Source organism: Salmo trutta, chromosome 30 (assembly GCF_901001165.1).
Source record: "Salmo trutta chromosome 30, fSalTru1.1, whole genome shotgun sequence".
Taxonomy (NCBI): domain Eukaryota; kingdom Metazoa; phylum Chordata; class Actinopteri; order Salmoniformes; family Salmonidae; genus Salmo; species Salmo trutta.
In genome coordinates this window covers 12,276,519-12,295,423 of record NC_042986.1, presented here as the reverse complement: position 1 = coordinate 12,295,423, position 18,905 = coordinate 12,276,519, and the positions used below count along the sequence as shown (strand labels likewise).

General features: G+C 45.6%; 1 protein-coding gene across 5 annotated transcripts in view; it reads right to left on the bottom strand.

The window, feature by feature from the left end:
* Positions 1-18,905, bottom strand: part of LOC115167974 (basement membrane-specific heparan sulfate proteoglycan core protein) — a 157,801-nt gene that overhangs the window by 60,934 nt on the left and 77,962 nt on the right. For all 5 annotated transcript variants that reach the window (XM_029722772.1, XM_029722774.1, XM_029722776.1 and 2 more), the window contains 19 exons: positions 15,388-15,551; positions 14,754-14,933; positions 13,931-14,127; positions 13,532-13,679; positions 13,111-13,238; positions 12,200-12,286; positions 12,022-12,080; positions 11,626-11,687; positions 11,193-11,333; positions 10,500-10,673; positions 9,659-9,832; positions 9,250-9,368; positions 8,968-9,079; positions 8,616-8,729; positions 8,267-8,394; positions 7,208-7,294; positions 809-879; positions 596-663; positions 261-401 (listed from right to left, as the gene is read on the bottom strand). In XM_029722772.1, coding sequence (XP_029578632.1) covers positions 261-401; positions 596-663; positions 809-879; positions 7,208-7,294; positions 8,267-8,394; positions 8,616-8,729; positions 8,968-9,079; positions 9,250-9,368; positions 9,659-9,832; positions 10,500-10,673; positions 11,193-11,333; positions 11,626-11,687; positions 12,022-12,080; positions 12,200-12,286; positions 13,111-13,238; positions 13,532-13,679; positions 13,931-14,127; positions 14,754-14,933; positions 15,388-15,551 — 2,354 coding nt within the window. The remainder of the gene's footprint in view (positions 1-260; positions 402-595; positions 664-808; positions 880-7,207; positions 7,295-8,266; positions 8,395-8,615; positions 8,730-8,967; positions 9,080-9,249; positions 9,369-9,658; positions 9,833-10,499; positions 10,674-11,192; positions 11,334-11,625; positions 11,688-12,021; positions 12,081-12,199; positions 12,287-13,110; positions 13,239-13,531; positions 13,680-13,930; positions 14,128-14,753; positions 14,934-15,387; positions 15,552-18,905) is intronic.

Here is an 18,905-nt window from a genome sequence, read left to right as displayed (position 1 = left end):
ATACACATGAAGGGATGATCACCCAATCACACTCAAAGCGACAGGAAAACCGTTTATTCAGTTCAGTAGAACTTTATTGGCAATTGCAGTGCTTTCAGCAAAGCTGTAAGTATATGTTTGCGTGTTGACTTGCCTATTCCTTAATTGGTCATTGTCACGTCAAACTCAAACAAATATGAGACCAGCGCCAGGCTACTCTCAAAGTGCTCTCTTCATATATTTACTCATATATTATTTTCAGGAAGTCGTTTCCTAGGTACCTGGTCTCTGTAGTGGGAGGAGCTGGAGCACTGCTGAGTGACTCCCATGCAGAAGCAGGACAGGCAGCCATCTTTGCTGTCTGTGCTGAGGTGGAAGGTTCCCTGCTTACAGTTGGAGCAAGCAGGGCCCTCAACGTTCATCTGGAACACAACAATATAGTGTGAGAGGTGAACCTACCACAGAAATAGAACATTGACTTGAATGGGAATGCCATTCAAGTAATGATATTTATATGGGACAAACCTAGAGCGATAACAAGTGGATAAGGATATAGGAGGATGTCAATGCGGCTGGCGGTTTTATGAAAACCATACAGAAGCCTTGGTTTGCTTACCTTGCAGCGACACACACCATTTCCATTGCATCCTTCACTTCCTCTCTGGTCACAGTTGTAGCAGTTACCTGTAAACATGCCATAGCTGAGGTTTTCACTCTGTGTGCCTTCATTCCACCAAATACTATAATGTACACCGCTGCACTCTGTTAGCACGGTTAACACTGCCCCTGAGGGGATAGAGTTATATTTAATTGAATAGTCTATACCTACCATTGAGATCATTGTTGCCAACAATACACTCTTGTCCAAGCTGGGGGTTGCCTGTGTACCCAGCAGCACATCTGAAATGGAGAACAGCCAACATTTACACTTTAAAACAGACATTTCCAGTCAAAGAGGATACACACAGGGAAAGAACAATGGGGGCAGGAAACTGGGCGAGCTGTGTGAAGAGATAGATACGTGATGAGGCTTGTCCTCGCAGCACACTCTTGGCCCAGAGTAGACACATGAAAATACACTGCTTGTAAAATACTATGCATGAGCATACACGCTACACAACAGAGCTGTCACATTATTAGCCAACAGCAACAATTTATTCATTGTGGATTTCCATTGTCCATGCACCAGGCATTCTCCAGGTCCCCTGCATTATGAGGGGTTTATTTTTAAACACTACTCACAATCACATAGTGACAATACAGCTTTGATACACCACTTGAAAATCCACTGACTTTTGAGTTTCCCAGATGCAACAAGAGGCTAAAAGATATGTATGTATTGCCAATGTTGGAGATAGACAAAGCACAGCCAATGCTACAACTCTCACCATGGGTCAAATGTTGAAACAATCTCTCTTGTCATAGGTTGCTAGAAGATGAACTGAGGAAGGTTGCATTAAAGTTCATTTTCCATTTTAAAATAATGTGTCACCAAAGTAAACCTTGATAAAGACAGCAGAGCAGAGAGAATGAACAGGAAAATTGAAGTCTAAGTGCAGAAAGAGGCATCATATCACATGATATAACCCTGAGAAGCTAAGAAGAAGCAAGCTGAGGCACTATGTCCATCCACCAAAGCTCTGTCCAGCTAAAGAGCCCAACGGGCCAGGCCACCCTAGGGGAGGAGCTACCCTAGCAGCTCCAGTTCTTACCTTGTCACTGGAAGCTCCACGGTTGAACAGCCAACAAACGCACAGCTTCAATGGGACTTTGGAAAAACCTGTCCAGTCTAACTTTACAGTAAGAAGCTAAAACGTTTTTTTTTGGAAACTATCTGACCAATGCATGATGAAGCCAAAGCTGGGATATTATTGAGGTAAAGAAATGGGTTGACATTTTACATGTTGCTATTCGGGTTATGCACAGTAAGCAAAAAATAAATAATTTTAAGTGCAATCACAAGGCAGCAAGGGCAGAATGAATGCTATAAATACATAATACACCACAATCACAGATTACATTTACATACACAATCATATCGATAGGCATCCAATATTAATAGCAGATGGAATTAAAACAGATTTACACCTGAACATAGGGACGGCGGAAAGCTTGGGCAAACTCACTTCAAATACTTAACTGGCAGTACTGTAAAGTATACATCAGCGGAGGCTGGTGGGAGGAGCTATAGGAGGATGGGCTCATTGTATGGAAACATGTGGTTTCCATACTGTTTGTGTGATGTGTTTGATACCGTTCCATTTATTCCATTCCAGCCATTACACTGAGCCCATCCTCTTATGGCTGCTCCCACCAGCCTCCACTAGTATACATATACAGTGCATTTGGAAAGTATTTAGACCCCTTCACTTTTTGATACGTTAAGGCCTTATTCTAAAATAGATTACATAGCTTTTTGTCCTTATAAACCTACACACAATACCCAATAATGATGAAGTGAAAACAGGTTTTTAGAAATTTTAGCAAATGTATAAACAAATAAAAATAGAAACACCTTATTTGCATAAGTATTCAGACCCTTTGCTATGAGACTCGAAATTGAGCTCAGGTGCATCCTGTTTCGATTGATCATCCTTCAGATGTTTCTACAACTTGATTGGAGTCCACCTGTAGTACATTCAATTGATTGGACATGAATTGGAAAGGCACACACCTGTCTATATAAGGTCCCACAGTTGACAGTGAATGTCAGAGTAAAAACCAAGTCATGAGGTCAAAGGAATTGTCCATAGAGCTCTGAGACAGGACTGTATCAAGGCACAGATCTGGGGAAAGGTACCAAAACATTTCTGCAGCATTGAAGGTCCCCAAGAACACAGAGGCCTCCATCATTCTTAAATGAAAGAAGATTGGAACCACCAAGCCTCTTCCTAGAGCTGGCTGCCCCGGCCAAACTGAGCAATCGGGGGAGAAGGACCTTGGTCAGCGAGGTGACCAAGGACCCGCTGGTCACTCTGACAGAGCTCCAGAGTTCCTCTGTGGAGATGGGAGAACCTTCCATAAGGACAACCATCTCTGCAGCACTCCACCAATCAGGCCTTTAGGGTAGAGTGGCCAGACGGAAGCCACTCCTTGGTAAAAGGCACATGACAGCCCGCTTGGAGTTTACCAAAAGGCATCTAAAGGACTCTCAGACCAGTCACCATCGAGGGAAAGATGAACGGAGCAAATTACAGAGAGATCCTTGATGAAAGCCTTCTCAGAGCGCTCAGTACCTCAGACTGGGGCAAAGGTTTACCTTCCAACAGGACAACGACCCTAAGCACACAGCCCAAAAAATGCAGGAGTGGCTTCAGGACATGTCTCTGAATGTCCTTGAGTGGCCTAGCCAGAGCCCGGACTTGAAGCCGATCGAACATCTCTGGAGAGACCTGAAAACAGCTGTACTGCGACGCTCCCAATCCAACCTGACAGAGCTTGAGAGAATCTGCAAAGAAGAATGGGAGAAACTCCCCAAATACAGGTGTGCCAAGCTTGTAGCGTCATACCCAAGAAGACTCAAGGCTGTAATTGCGGCAAAAGGTGCTTCAACAAAGTACTGAGTAAAGGGTCTGAACACTTATGTAAATGTGATATTTCAGTTTTGTAAAACCTGTTTTTGCTTTGTCATTATGGGGTATTGTGTGTAGATTTATGAGGAACATTTTTTTAATCCATTTTAGAATAAGGCTGTAACGTATCAAAATGTGGAAAAAGTCAAGGGGTCTGAATACTTTCCGAATGCACTGTACTTGCATGATTGTGCTAAACCAATTTTCCATGTACAATTTGTCCGTATAATAGGGGTTATTTATAAAGTCTGCTGTGAAAGTTTAAATGTAATACTCTCTAAATACTGTATGTGTACGTCTTGAGGTAGTCTGACCCACTGGGCTCAAGGAAAATAGCACCAAACAACTCCTGTAAATACACAACTTTGAATATGGTAACTGTATATTATTTCATGATGCAGCATTAAACACAATAACAATGTTGCCTCTACATGACAAAGTTACTCTCAACTCACGCAGTCCTTTATCAAAAACATTAATTTGACTTATCAAGACCACAAACAGGTTCTTTTAGATACATGTTGAAATTTGTTCAAGTTTAAAAATATATATAAATGTAACAAATGTAACTAATAATCAGGGATAATTTTGATTGGAATGGCCAGCCTTCCTAGAACAATGTGAAAAGAACCATCTTGCTTCTGTTTCTTGTTCTTTTGGGATGATTTTTGATCATTCCTTTGAATTAGTTTGAGCAGGTCCAGAACATTGGACTGGGGCTGGGCTTTCTTCTTCTGTGGACGTCTCTTGGAACTAGTAGTTTTGACTTTACTCTTCGTTGTTAACCTGGAACGCTTTGAAGAAGAGGTCGTTTTGGTGGGTGCCAACGTGTTGGTGAGAAGTTTCTTGGAGTAGCTTGTTTTAGCTTTTGACACTTCCTGAACTTTGTGGGACGGTGGGGCCAACTGGTATGAGTCTGGAGCAGTGGTTTCCAAATTAGGTGTCGAGTTACCATTGTTTGAGTCGAATGGTTTCTTGACAACTGTTTCTTTGATTTTAACATTGGGTTGAACCTTAGAATGAGCTGCAACTGATCTAAAGGCACTGTCTTTTTTATCATTGCTCCTAGCACGAGAAGCATCCTTTTCCTTTTTAGCAGCTTCATTACGTGACTTGGACACCTGTGTTGGAAGCTTATGTTTATGGGATGGTGGTGCCAGCTGATATTTAGTGTTAGCCAGATCTTCTTCAGCTTCCCTTGGTTTTGATTGACGTGTCTGTGTTGAGCGCTTATTAGCTGTCACATGAAGCTTCTTGGCCATCGTAGTCTTTGTTTCAGGCTTTGTTGTACTACGTGGTCTAGTGCTAGGCTTTGTTGTACTACGTGGTCTAGAGCTAGTCCTGGGTTTACTTAGGGTAGTATTTTGTCTTGGGCTGGACTTTGAATTGACATTACCTTTGGTGGATCTAGTTAATGGTTTAGGTTTTGTAGTTTGTTTGACTGTTTTGGTGGTGGACTTACGGGCCATTGTGGCTTTCTTAGCAGGGAGACGGGGCGTGGGTAAGCTTTTGGGGACTGTGGCTCTAGTTTGTGACCTGGTGGTTGTGGATTGAGTCCCGACAGTGGATCTCAGTGTTGTCACGGTTGTTAATTGAGAAGTCCTGAAGGAGTGTCGAGTTGTGGTAACCCTTGGCACCAAGGCTGTGGAGACTGGTGGCAGAGCCATCGCCTCCTTAGCAGACCGTGCTCTGTGTCTGACGCGCTTCACCTTGTTCATCTCCTGAGCCAGGGCAGTAAACCCATCTATCACAATCTCCAGACGACCCTCCAGCCTTCTCAGACGAGTTTCCATGTCTGTGTAGCTACTCTCGAGTTCGCCCACCCTCTCCTTCTTTTCCAGGGCAGACTGTGACTGCAGCGTCTCCAGCTGGGTGCTGAGCTTGCTCTGCTGGCCCCTCATGGCCTGGATGCCCTCCTTGATGTCCAGGGTGTTGCTCTCCAACATGCTGAGGCGCTGGTTGAAGCGGTTCATGTGGAGCCTCATTAGGAACTGGAAGCTGTGGTCTCTAACCTCAGGGCTGGGCGTGTTCAGCGAAGGAACCCTGGGTGCAGTCCTATTCAGGTGGACTCGGACCATGTCAGCTATGGGGGTGGTTGTGTGAGTAGGAGTCGTAGGGTGAGTGGCTGGGCGAGTGGGAGCGGGTGGGCGAGTGGTAGGGCGAGTAGGAATGGTAGGGTGAGTGGGTTGGGTACGGTGGCTGGTAGTGGACAGTAGGCTCCATGTGGGGGTGTATGGTCTTTGGCTATAATCGGAGTCCTCCTCTTTTTCCTCATCTGGCTGTTGGCTGTATTCAGTGTCCTCCTCCTCCTCATCTGGCTGTGGGCTATAGTCTATGTCCTCCTTATAATCCTCCTCGTCTGGCTGTGGGCTGTAGTCTATCTCCTTTTCCTTCTCTTCGTCTGGCTGTGGACTGAAGTCTATGTCCTCCTTATAATCCTCTTCGTCTGGCTGTGGACTGAAGTCTATCTCCTCCTCCTTCTCCTCGTCTGGTTGTGGACTGTAGTCTCTCTCCTCCTCCTCCTCCTCCTCGTCTGGCTGTGGGCTGTAGTCTCTCTCCTCCGCCTCCTCCTCGTCGTCTGGCTGTGGACTGTAGTCTCTCTCCTCCTCCTTCTCGTTTGGCTGTGGGCTGTAGGGTGTGCCCTCATCATAATCCTCCTCCCTCTCCTCCTCGTCTCCACTGCCCTCTGGCACCACATGTTTCCTCAGGCTAAAGTTGAACACTGCCTCACCACACCCCGGCGGGAGGAAACCCTCATAGTCCTCTTGCAGGTACGGGTCCACACAACTGTCTTGTTTTCTTAATGATCAAAACATTAAAATCAGACATAGGGCAGGGTCAACTTATCAAAACATACCAAACGTTTGTTTACCCAGTCACCTCATCGTCATCTTTGCACATCGAGTAGCAAAGATTCGTCAAACAGACATGACATTAGAAATGAGATGTATGCCTTCTAGAGAGAATAATGTCAACATGGCCCAGGCATAAACACTGGCAGCATTAGCCCACAGCTTCTAAACCTTTTAAAAAGCAGCTAGAGCAGGAGACTGAAAAAGTTCTAGCAAAGCACTCAAGCTAAGGCAAAGGAGAGAAAGCAAAAACCACGTGACATAAGGTTTCCTCAGGACACAACTACAAGTCCAAACACGAAAGACTTGGTTTCACCACTTACTGGCTTTTACGACAAGAAAAGTAATAACACAACTCATTATTAAACGTGCAATCCCATGAAACACCATACACATTTTTAAAACAAAAATGCCCATTGATAAACACAATGTCCGTTTGCCAAGCGCACTAATACAACACAGATATTGACCTCTCAAATAGCATAAAGAGCACTGCTACTGCGGAGACCAAACCCAACCCAGAGAAACCTTTACTAACTGGAATGGGTGGCGTTGGTTTGAGATTTGCTTCTCACATTCCACTCCACTAACACATCAATCATGACTGGTTGGAAAGACTGGTTGAAAGAGGGATGCAATCGGACAGACATGCTACTATACCCGTTTTATAAAGGAAACAAGTGGGTGCCAGACTAGTCACCTCTGCTTTCCGTGCTTTGGCCAGCCCAGCATCCCCAGACCACTGACCAGTAAACAGCTGACCGTAAGGCTGGAAGGGTTAGGTGGAGATGGAGCGAGTCTTACCTTTCGCAGCGCCGGCCGGTGAAGCCAGGGGGGCAGTTATCACATGTAGGCTGACCGTCCGCATCCTTGTAGCAAGACAGAGAATACCTGCAGGAAAGGAAAATACTTTTATCAGCGCCCCACAGTTTGGGAACCACTACTGTAGAGCATTGGTTCTCAACTGGTTTTGCCTTGGGACCCAAATTAAACCAGGTTGTCTCAGTCACGACCCAATATTAACATTGCCTTTTTTTGTTGTTGTATTTTTTTGTATTTTACCCCCTTTTTCTCCCCAATTTCGATCTTGTCTCATCGCTGCAACTCCCCAACGGGCTCGGGAAGTGAAGGTCGAGTCATGCGTCCCCCGAAACATGACCCGCCAAACCGTGCTTCTTAACACCCGGACGCTTAACCCGGAAGCCAGCCGCACCAACGTGTCGGAAGAAACACCGTTCAACTGACAACTGAGGTCAGCCTTTAGGCGCCTGCCCGCCACAAGGAGTCGCTAGAGAGCGATAAGCCAAGTAAGTTCCCCCCCAGCCACACCCTCCCCTAACCCGGGCGATGCTGGGCCAATTATGCGTCGCCCTATGGGACTCCCGATCACGGCCGGTTGTGATACAGCCCGGGATCGAACCCAAGTCTGAAGTGACGCCTGTAGCACTGCGATGCGCTGCCTTAGACCGCTGCGCCACTCTAAAGGCCCAAAAACTATTTTCAATACTTTATTACAAGTAATTGCAGCAATTCATCAAGCAGATTCTTGATGAATAATAATAATTTACAAGGTCACTAGTTTGAGACCACAAAATAAGCCAAATCCTCTGAATAGAGCTGCCAATATCTCTTTATACTGTGATTGAAGAACAATTGTACAGAGATTAAATTATTTAATGAGTTTCTACCACTTTCAAGCTGGTTTAAGTAATTTAGTTTAAGTTCAGACTGGAGTATTTTTTTCATTGAAATAAATACTCAGAGACACTCAACCCATTCAAATGCTACCGCGACCCAAATTTAGGTCGCGACCAACGAGTTGAGAATCGCTGCGGTAGAGTACATGAGGAGGAGTGAACTCACTGGTTGCTGGGGGAAGTGCCAGGGCAGGGGCAGGACTGACAAGCCTGAGGTCCGTCCGTCATAGGGTTGCCATAGAAACCTGGCAAACAGAGCTCACACCTTGGGCCGGCAGTGTTGTGAAGGCATTGCTAAAAAAGGGAGACACATGAGAGGGAAGAGAGAGAGTGGCTGGATCCATCCATGGAACAGTGAAATCCTATTATGAGCCCCTGTGTGTCCTGAACCTGTTTCCACATGTTGAGATTCGCCAAGAAACCATTAGCGCATTCCATAGCAGACTTCAAAGCCAAGTGCAGCTGTAGTACTGTACTACTGGCATACATTACAACAGGAGGGTGGAGCGACTTACCAAGCACGCGCCTGTCTCCAGGTCACAGCCGCTGGCGTGGCCGTTACAGTGGCACCTCTCACAAGTACCCAGGTAGAGCCCAGAGCCTGTACGGGTGTAGCCCACGTCACACTCCTGTATAGCAACAGATGGAAAGACATGGGAAAACAACGCATGCTGCACAGTTGACTGTCTTGTCGTTCCATTACAGCATGCTCTAAGAATCCCACTCTGGGTTTCTTTCCAAGACGTCTACAGTGCCATGGAACAAAGTGAGCACACTGGAACTTTACAACTAGAAGAGGTAACAGAGGATGAACTATAAGATCGGGATGTATAGTACATAGATTTTTGTGGTATGTGTGTGCTGTACCTGACATGATGGACCGTTGTAGCCCTGGGGACAGGCACACTCCTCCACTTCCAGGGCCCGTTCGTTGCCTGTGGAATGTGGCACTGCAATGTCCATCCGGATGTCTGAGAGACTGAACAACAGACAACAACACAGGTGAGGCAACAACAACAACAAGCATAACAACATCAGCCACATGGGTGTTTACAGTAGTGAGAGCTGTTTCCTAAATGACTCTTTAGAATCCTCATCATGTGGAATCATTCGGAGTGAATCTCTACAGGGCACCTGGTTCGGTTTTACCTGGTCTCAACCATGTTGTCAGCGTAGGTGGCTCTGATCATGAAGACTGTAGTATCAGCCAAGGCCATGAGGAGGTGTTCACGTGTACAGGGCTGTCCATCAGCACGCCTCCATGCAGACTGGTAGGGAGGAAACACAGGGAGAGAGAAACGACGCTCAGTGCAACACTGCCATGGCAAACTCAGGACTGGAGTTGGGATTATAGCCAAAGTTAGGTAATGGCAATTAATGGTAATCTAATTAGGTAATTTAAACAAGATCATCAACGAAGACAACATGGTATTGCATGCTGATGTTAAGATTACAAACGGTTTAGAATCAGTCAAAAAACAAACACTCGAGCACCTGAGTGCGCACACACACACACACACACACACACACACACACACACACACACACGGTGTCCCACCTCTCTGAAGGTGACCGTGACAGTGGCGGGGGAGAGGGCCTTAATCTGGGAGAAGTGTTCCAGGAAGATGCCGTTGCCTTGGAGAACCACGTCTGGCTGTCTGTCAATCACCAGGGAGCGTTGCCGGGGCTCGTAGCGCACGGTGTAGCACAGCTCCCCGCCGTAGGCTGTCACCTGGCAACAACATGTCAGAAAGAGACGTTCAAGATTCTAGAACAACCACTCTCTTTAACTCCACTGGACGGTGGAAAGGTATTTCACTCCATGAGACTCTAAGGCTAGCCAGGTCATGGGTCACATGATGACATGACTATGAACTCCAACCAGAAGTAGAGAGCTCCTCTTCGTTTAGGTACGTAAAGCCTCTATAGTTTCCACATGTTGAGAGAGCATGTGGACGGTGACATCTAGCATGACCACATTTAAATCACACCTTGCTTCCGGAGGGAAGACTACTCAGTAAAAATAAACGTGGATGACAGTTTCTCCTGTCCCTATAGTCTACTCTCACAGTAAGAGGAGAAATACATGCAAGTGTAAAAAAAATAAAAAAAGTCAAAGCCTCCAACCACTCATCTCTCCTCTTGTCTCTCATCTCCCCGTCTTCCCTCTCACCCCTCCCCGTCTTCCTCCTCTTCCCTCTCTCCCCCGTCTCCCCTTATCTCCACTCATCTCCACTCATCTCCACTCTCCCCCTCTCTCCTTGTCTCCACTCTCTCCCCTTGTCTCTCATCTCCCCGTCTTCCCTCTCCCCCTCCCCGTCTTCCTTCTCTTTCGTCTCTCCCCCGTCTCCCCTTGTCGCCACTCTCTCCCCTTGTCGCCACTCTCTCCCCTCTCTCACCTTGTCTCCTCTGAAGCTGTCTGGTAGGACCCAGTAGTAGACGTCTTTGGGGATGTCAGAGAAGGAGCGGTACACCACCTCCGAGGAGCCTCTCTGAGCGATGCCGTCCGTGATGGTTCTGGTATTGGCTCCGTTGGAGAGGGAGAAGAGCTGACCATTCACACCGCCGCGGACCTGGGGGACGCAAACACACAAACACACTTTGGACCCATAACACCTCTCCTCAAAGTACAAGATAAAAGTGTGCGGGTACATTAAGACAGGCTCAATGCACTGCTGTGGTTTGGGATGTGCTTGTACATTCCTTGTATTTCCTGACCCCTAAAGTGTCTGCACTACTTCTCCCATGAGCTGTAGAGCATGCTTCTTCAACTCACAGTACTAACACCCTTGATTCAGCAAATCGTCAAACACCATGATTAGCTGATTATTTCAAAGTGCGCTGGTCCTTCACACCCAGTATATCTCCAGGACCAGAGCTGGAAACTCCCGGCTTGCAGTAGAAAACTGTTTGTCTGTTGGCTGACTGTTAGGAGTCAGAATAGTATGGTTACTCCCATGCCCAGGTATGCTAAGGCCAGTGCGTGTACATTCCTTTTTATTTTCAGATCCCTAAATGTGCCGCCCGTCCACTAACTAACATGCCCTATAGAAAGTTGTGTGTGTGAGTGGTAGTAAGGCCAGGCTACTGACCTGGTCTCGGCTCCAGGTGGAACTGGCACACTGCTTGGTGACGCCCATACAGAAGCACTGCAGACAGCCCTCTGGGTTGTCCTCCATCAGGTGGAAGGAGCCGCTCTTACACTCGTCACACTGCGACCCCACCACGTTGGACTGCAACACACAGAAAACATCAGCCACGCACATCTGCCATGTAACCCTGGCTGTCCAACCGGCTCATCATTCACTGTCTGTAATCATAAAAGATGATTGTACAACGGCAGCAAAGCCAAACGGGCTCAAGTTTATGACTGTCTCTATGAACAGACAATGGTGTTCAAGTGTTGGTGATTGAGAGTGTAATCTACTACAGCATATCCAAACTCCTACATCTAATATAAAGCCCCAATTCAAACTATGGCTATGAAAATGAAGTACAGTAGGCCATAGCAATGTAGTATGTTACCTTGCAGGCGCATGGTCTGCTGTTGGAATTCACTGTTCCTCGAATATCACACTTTGAGTTTGCTGAAGGAGGGAGGGAGAGAGAGAGAGGGAGTGGAGATGGATCAACACCTGGGGGTGCTCCACCAACTCTAACCCCTTCACAATCACTCGACATACCAGGCCAATGACCACACCTTCTCAGCAGGTATGATTGATGTTAATAATTACCCTGGGTCAAGACCAAGGCCCTTAAAGGTAAAGTAGGACATAAAGCATGGCATGCACTAGAAAGCAGAGTCATAATTTATATGTACAAATGTCTCTGGGTAAAACAGTCCAGGTGAATAACTTTCCTAACACATTCAAGCCTAAAAATGTACGTCCCCCCCCCCAAAAAAAAACAAGAAACACTCACAGGTTGTAAAACATTTGCCATTGGGCTGCAGTGGGTTACCCTGGTACCCAGATGCACACCTATGGGGAAAAAAACAAACACTTTCATCAACATCTTTTAGAACTATTCCATATACAGTAAAGCTAGCATTTCTTTAAAGACAGTGCAGAGGTAAAAGTGGAAAATGTCACTTCCTTACTTTTCACAGCGACGGCCGGTGTAGCCTGGCGTGCAGGCGTCGCACGTGGCCTGGGAGTCATGGTCCAGGAAACAGGTGTCGGAAAACCTGAGGAGTCACAAACAAACATCACAGGATATGTACATGAATATTTACAGCTGCCAGTTAATGGGTAGCGAGAGGGGTCACAAGTTGACAACACCAGCAATGAATGAATAAAGCCCAGTGCTCTTCTGGAGTGCTCAGTGAATCTACCCAACATGGAAGTAAACCTGCTGTGTGAAAAAGCTCTTTCCATCTCTCTGTCTATCTCCCATGGTGTGTTTGTGTGTGTGTCTGTGTGAGTATGTGTCACACAGACTCACACAGGGAAGCTACTCTGAAAATATAGCTAACCAAGCTACCAATTACTTCCCACTTGAAGAAGTTAAGCTACACTAAAGTTACCTTTAAGAAAAGTATAGTTTACTGAACTGAAGATACTTTGAAAAAGTAGTTCACTACATCCCAAAATGATCATATGTAAATCTGAAATGTCAGACTGCAAATGAACAGAACAGATCACTATGGGGTCATATGTTAACAGAATGTAGAAACGTGCCTATTAAACACACAAACTATGTTTCAAGTGAGAATTAGGCAGGTCTGATGCCGAAAAAGAAAAGAAGTTATTGCCTACTTTTTGCAAAAAAAAGTTGTGTGTAGTTCCAGTAGTTAGCTACACCGTAGCATGGCAAAAACGTTATTAACTACTGAAAACACTACCTAGATTTGAATTCAGTTCAACTACCGCCAAGCTACTGGAAAAGGTAGTTAAATTACTTTTTGAACTACATGTAGTTCACTACTCCCCAACTCTGGTGTACTGTATGGGTGTGTGTGTGTGTGTGTGTGTGTGTGTGTGTGTGTGTGACCTCATGGTGACCCCTCACCTGCGGGATGTCTCAGTGTATGGGCAGGGACAGGGCTTGCAGTCATCGGGCCGACCTCGCCTGGGGTCACCGAAGTAGCCTGGTCTGCACTTGTCACACTGAGGACCTTCAGTGTTGTGCTGGCAGCTCTGATGGAGGGAGAGGAACGTAGTTCAGTTACTACCTCTATATTATGTACACTTGTCCACAGGTCATTGAACAAATGACAGGTACTTTTGCAAACAGCTACTACAGTCAGGTTAACAATTCAGCCACTGACTGTGAGAGCCACCAACTCAATGCGTTTACTAGACATTCACGACACTTGCAACAGATCCAATTTACAGCTGAAAGACATAGAGTTCGAATACAACTTCAAAGCTTTGTCATTCACAGCCAGGCTTTAGTATAATGATAACGTTGTGCTGTGAGGAGTCCTCACCAGACATTGTCCACTGATGGGGTCGCAGGCGCTGGCGTGTCCGTTACAGTTGCATCCAGCACAGGATCCCAGGAAGTTCCCTCCAGACACACGCTCAAAGCCAGTGGAGCACTGTTCACAGGACAGTCCTGAGTAGCCAGGGGGACACCTGGGAGGAACACACACCATGGAAGCCATTACAACTGTCCACAGAAACTATCCTACAATTCAAACACAATACAATACTATGCTCATTTATTTACCATATACCTACAGTTGCAGGCACTAAAAGGTTCTAAGCACTCCTCCTCTTTTTTGTCACGGTTGAAGTCACTTTTTAGTGCCTGCGACTCTATGGAGAGATAAACAACATCTAATTCAAATCTTAACCTCGGCTGAAGTCAGTCTATGGGATCTCACCTGCACTCCTCCACGTCTTTGGCGTTGTCATGGATGTTGTACTCCACAGTGGTGGTGTCCATGACGATGTCGCTGAGCGCCACGCTCACCATGTGGTTGTCGTAGACGGTGCGGATGCTAATGCTCTCCAGGCTGGCCAGCGTCATCATCAGGTCCTCACGGGACACCTGGCGACCCGACGAGTGCTGCCAGTTGTCCTACAAGAACACACACAAACCATCGGAGGTCAGACACTGATCATGATCACACAAGGCCCAGACGGCTACATTTAAACTCCACATGGAAGGCCTAGACAGCAACATGTCACCCAGTATAGGATCATAGATAAGACGTAGACAAATGATCTTAAACCACTGATCCCATATTGCTAGGATCGTCAATTAGATTCAGCAGATTTTTTACTTCAAATAATTTGTCGACTGCAAACTGACCGCAAGAAAGCCCTAATAGATCACAATTTGATTAAAACAATCATTTCAAACCTTGCTTACATTCGTATACGATCACATACTGTATATCTCTACTATATGTGGGAATACCTTGGAACAGATTTCCAAAATTCAAATCACTTGCAGCTGATTTGCTGGTACTCATACAGTCTTTTATGTCTAACAATAAAAAACAAACGTGTGTTTGGAGGAGGGTCCAAATAAATTCACCCTTGGGCTAAATTTGGCCCGTGGGCCGCCAGTTGGGGAACCCTGCTATACTGTACAAATAAGGACTAGAGACAGTTACATTGTTTTATTCATAAAAAGCTTGTCAAAGAGTATATGAACCAATTTAAGCTTAAAGTGGGGTGGTTGTTGGCAGATGGACCCACCTCAGTAAACTTGATCTCCTTCTGGTTGACCTCTCTGGAGGGGGTTGGGTTGCCCCTGCGGTAGACCAGTCTCTGACCGTTCCCAGTCAGGACCACGTCTGGTTTCTCCTCAGGCTCAGTCTCACCACGTGCCAGCGTGTAACGCACCTTGTACTTCAGGGACCCTCCATAGGAATCAATCTAAATAAACAGACATACCGCCGCTGTATTCATTGCATAGTTATATAAGCCAGACAAAGCTCTGACGAAGGCTGTGAGGCTGAAACATAAGCCATTAATAAGAGTAACACAAGCAGTGTGGGGGAGCGTCTTCCTTTGAATATAACTTAAACATTTCTGACACACTTTCTGTGTGCTGACACTTTCAGATGAGCATTTCATTTATAATTCATATAGTAGTTATCTTGCTAGTGTAAGATAATTTCAACATGATGTCAAGGTGAGTCATTGGAGAGACAAGGGTCGTGTTCTCCTGCTCAGAGGTTCCTGATGCATGCCAAACCTTACCAACGCCTGGATAGGTATTTTGCATATCAGCTAACCACATCCTATTAGTTGATGCATGCAACGTCTGAGCAGGGGAACACGGACAAAGTAGTGCAGAGCAGAAAGTAATGTAGTGATGATGCTGCACCTTGTTGCCCAGGAACTGGCGTGGCAGCGTCCAAAATGAATCCAGGATGAGGAAGCGCCGTGATAGGTCGACTAGCTGGAACTCCTCTTCCTCTGGGTTGATGAGGAGCTGAGTGGAGGAGAGAGGAGGGGTGCCCGGCCGAGAGGGGTAAGTCACGTTCACTCCTGGAGTTAAGGAGGGAGGCAGGGAAAATGAAATGAGAGAGTTTTCTCGTACCAGTTATGACATTCATGCTTTGCATGTATAAACAAACGTTTTCATGCTTAAAACCTCTTAAATGTAAAGTCCACATATTTGGGGGCCCTATTTGATTTGTTTTATTCAATTCAGTCTGGTATGAGAACAGTAGCCTCTATCTGCAAAAGCAGGGTGTCTGCAGAAAGCTTGGTTATCTTAGTTATTGATCAGTGCCTTAAAATCTTTGGTGTGACTTACTACCATATATGGGCATACGAATGTATGAGGGCAGGCCGAGCCGCTGACCTCATTTCAAGACGCCTGCTACCTACATTCCGGTTAGCGTTGTGAAGCATAAACTAAATAAACACAGAATACGTCTATACACACCGAAAGCCGGGACTCCTCAGATCATGAGGATGTTTTATTTGTCTGCCTGTGACCTACCGTTACTGGTCTCCAGCCCAGAGAGTCAAAATGCTTATTTTACACAACGTTTTCACCAAACAGCAAACATCTTACAAGGTAAGCTTCCATTTGGTCTGTGTTTGAGCTATAGCTACATGGCGGGTATGAAATGAATCCTTAGGTTGATCGGAATCTAATGTTATCTGATGATGTGTGACTTAATGGCAACATCGGATGTCCACCGAGTGACTATATCTTGGCGCATGAAAAATATGATGTTGCCTGCTTACGAGCTGAAGGCATCCATTACACAGGGGATTGGCTACTACACCACCTTGGCAGTCTTGTAGCCAATGAGATAAGCTTTCCAGGGATATGCAGTTGACCTGGGTGGGACAAAGGAAGGCCTAGAACGTTTAATGCGTACTATTGAACACTTTTTGTATTCGGCGCATGTGACAAAGTTTGATTTGAACTATTGCTACCTGGCTCAGAGATGAGTTGCACAGAGCACGCTACATTACATTGTAAACAGATTTCATCGCTTTAATTTCATCTCTTTAGCATAAAAGATGGCTTCTCAAGGGAGAAAAAAAGGAGGAAACAAAGAATATTGAACAGGAAGCTAAAAAGAAGGCAGCTATGAATAAGTATACCGACATAGAAGCTTTGAATATAATACTGGTCGGACTCGGATCAGGGGAGCGATTTGGACAACGAGGATTTCGACTCGGCTGACGAAGATTGCTTCTTGAACGAATGGATCCACTAAGATCTGTAAGTAAATTATTTTCAATACTTTATATAGCTAATTTACTATATGTACTTAGTTTTTTATAAGTTGTCTGCTTTTTATGGTTTGAATTTAGTTTACATAGGCCTATGTAACAAGTAATTTCAATGTTAGACAATAACTACTTTGGAATTATAAACTCAGCAAAAAAAGAAACGTCCCTTTTTCAGGACCCTGTCTTTTAAAGATAGTTCGTAAAACTCAAAATACCTTCACAGATCTTCATTGTAAAGGGTTTAAACACTGTTTTCCATGCTTGTTCAATGAACAATTAATGAACATGCACCTGTGGAACAGTCGTTAAGACACTAACAGCTTACAGACGGTAGGCAATTAAGGTCACAGTTATGAAAACTTAGGACACTAACGAAGCCTTTCTACTGACTCTGAAAAACACCAAAAGATAGATGACCAGGGTCCCTGCTCATCTGTGTGAACGTGCCTTAGGCATGCTGCAAGGAGGCATGAGGACTGCAGATGTGGCCAGGGAAAGAAATTGCAATGTCCGTACTGTGAGACGCCTAAGACAGTGTTACAGGGAGACAGGACAGACAGTTGATCGTCCTCGCAGTGGCAGACCACGTATAACAACACCTGCACAGGATCGGTACATCCAAACATCACACCTGCGGGACAGGTACAGGATGGCAACAACAACTGCCCAAGTTACACAAGGAATCCCTCCATCAGTGCTCAGACTGTCCGCAATAAGGCAGGTCCTCACCAGACATCACCGGCAACAACGTCGCCTATGGGCACAAACCCACCGTCGCTGGACCAGACAGGACTGGCAAAAAGTGCTCTTCACTGACGAGTCGTGGTTTTGTCTCACCAGGGGTGATGGTCGGATTCGCGTTTATCGTCGAAGGAATGAGCGTTACATCGAGGCCTGTACTCTGGAGCGGGATCGATTTGGAGGTGGATAGTCTGTCATGGACTGGGGCGGTGTGTCACAGCATCATCGGAGCTTGTTGTCATTGCAGGCAATCTCAACGCTGTGCATTACAGGGAAGACATCCTCCTCCCTCATGTGGTACCCTTCCTGCAGGCTCATCCTGACATGACCCTCCAGCATGACAATGCCATACTGCTCGTTCTGTGCGTGATTTCCTGCAAGACAGGAATGTCAGTGTTCTGCCATGGCCAACGAAGAGCCCGTATCTCAATCCCATTGACATCTCACAGCAAGAACTGGCAAATCTGGTGCAGTTCATGAGGAGATGCACTGCAGTACTTAATGCAGCTGGTGGACACACCAGATACTGACTGTTACTTTTGATTTTGTTCAGGGACACATTATTCCATTTCTGTTAGTCACAGGTCTGTGGAACCTGTTCAGTTTATGTCTCAGTTGTTGAATCTTATGTTCATACAAATATTTACACATGTTAAGTTCGTTGAAAATAAACGCAGTTGACAGTAAGAGGACGTTTCTTTTTTTGCTGAGTTTATATGTTTCATATTAGTTCACTGTTCTAAGTATTATACTTATAACTTTGGATAGGCCACTAAACTCTCTCATGGCCATTGTTTATTTGTGGTTCTCACCTCTGCCTTTGTCTCCAAAGTGTTACTGTTTGCAGTGTGTGTCCTTCACACCTTCTATGTGAGTCACTGTACAGATAAAGTTTAGGCTTGGTGTTTTTACTTCACAGTAATGTCATTTTGTAAATTTAGTCAACTGTAATTCCTTGTCTTACAAAAATATACCCCTTTATTTTATTCACCACAGATTGGAGGATGCAGAGGATTTTGATGATGTTTGGGAGCCACCCCTCCCGGTCAAGGTCTTCACCCTCCACTGCTAAATCAATCACCCTGTCTTATGGTTCTACATCCACTTTTCATAGACCTCTTGAAAAAGAAAATGGGGGCTTGTGGCACCATTTGTCCTAACATAATTGGTTTCCCCAAGACCAAGGTAAACAACATGACAAAGCCAGCAGAGGGGGGACCATACGTTTTTGCTTTTTGTGAAACGGAAGGACACTAGGGAAGTAACCATGCTCATCACACAACATAAGGCATTCAGTAACGACCATGTCTCAAAGGAGGGTGAAAAAGGAAGAATGTCCCCGTTTCTGTGAAGGACTACAATGCCAGCATGGGGTTTGTGGACCGATCTGATGTTCTGATCAGA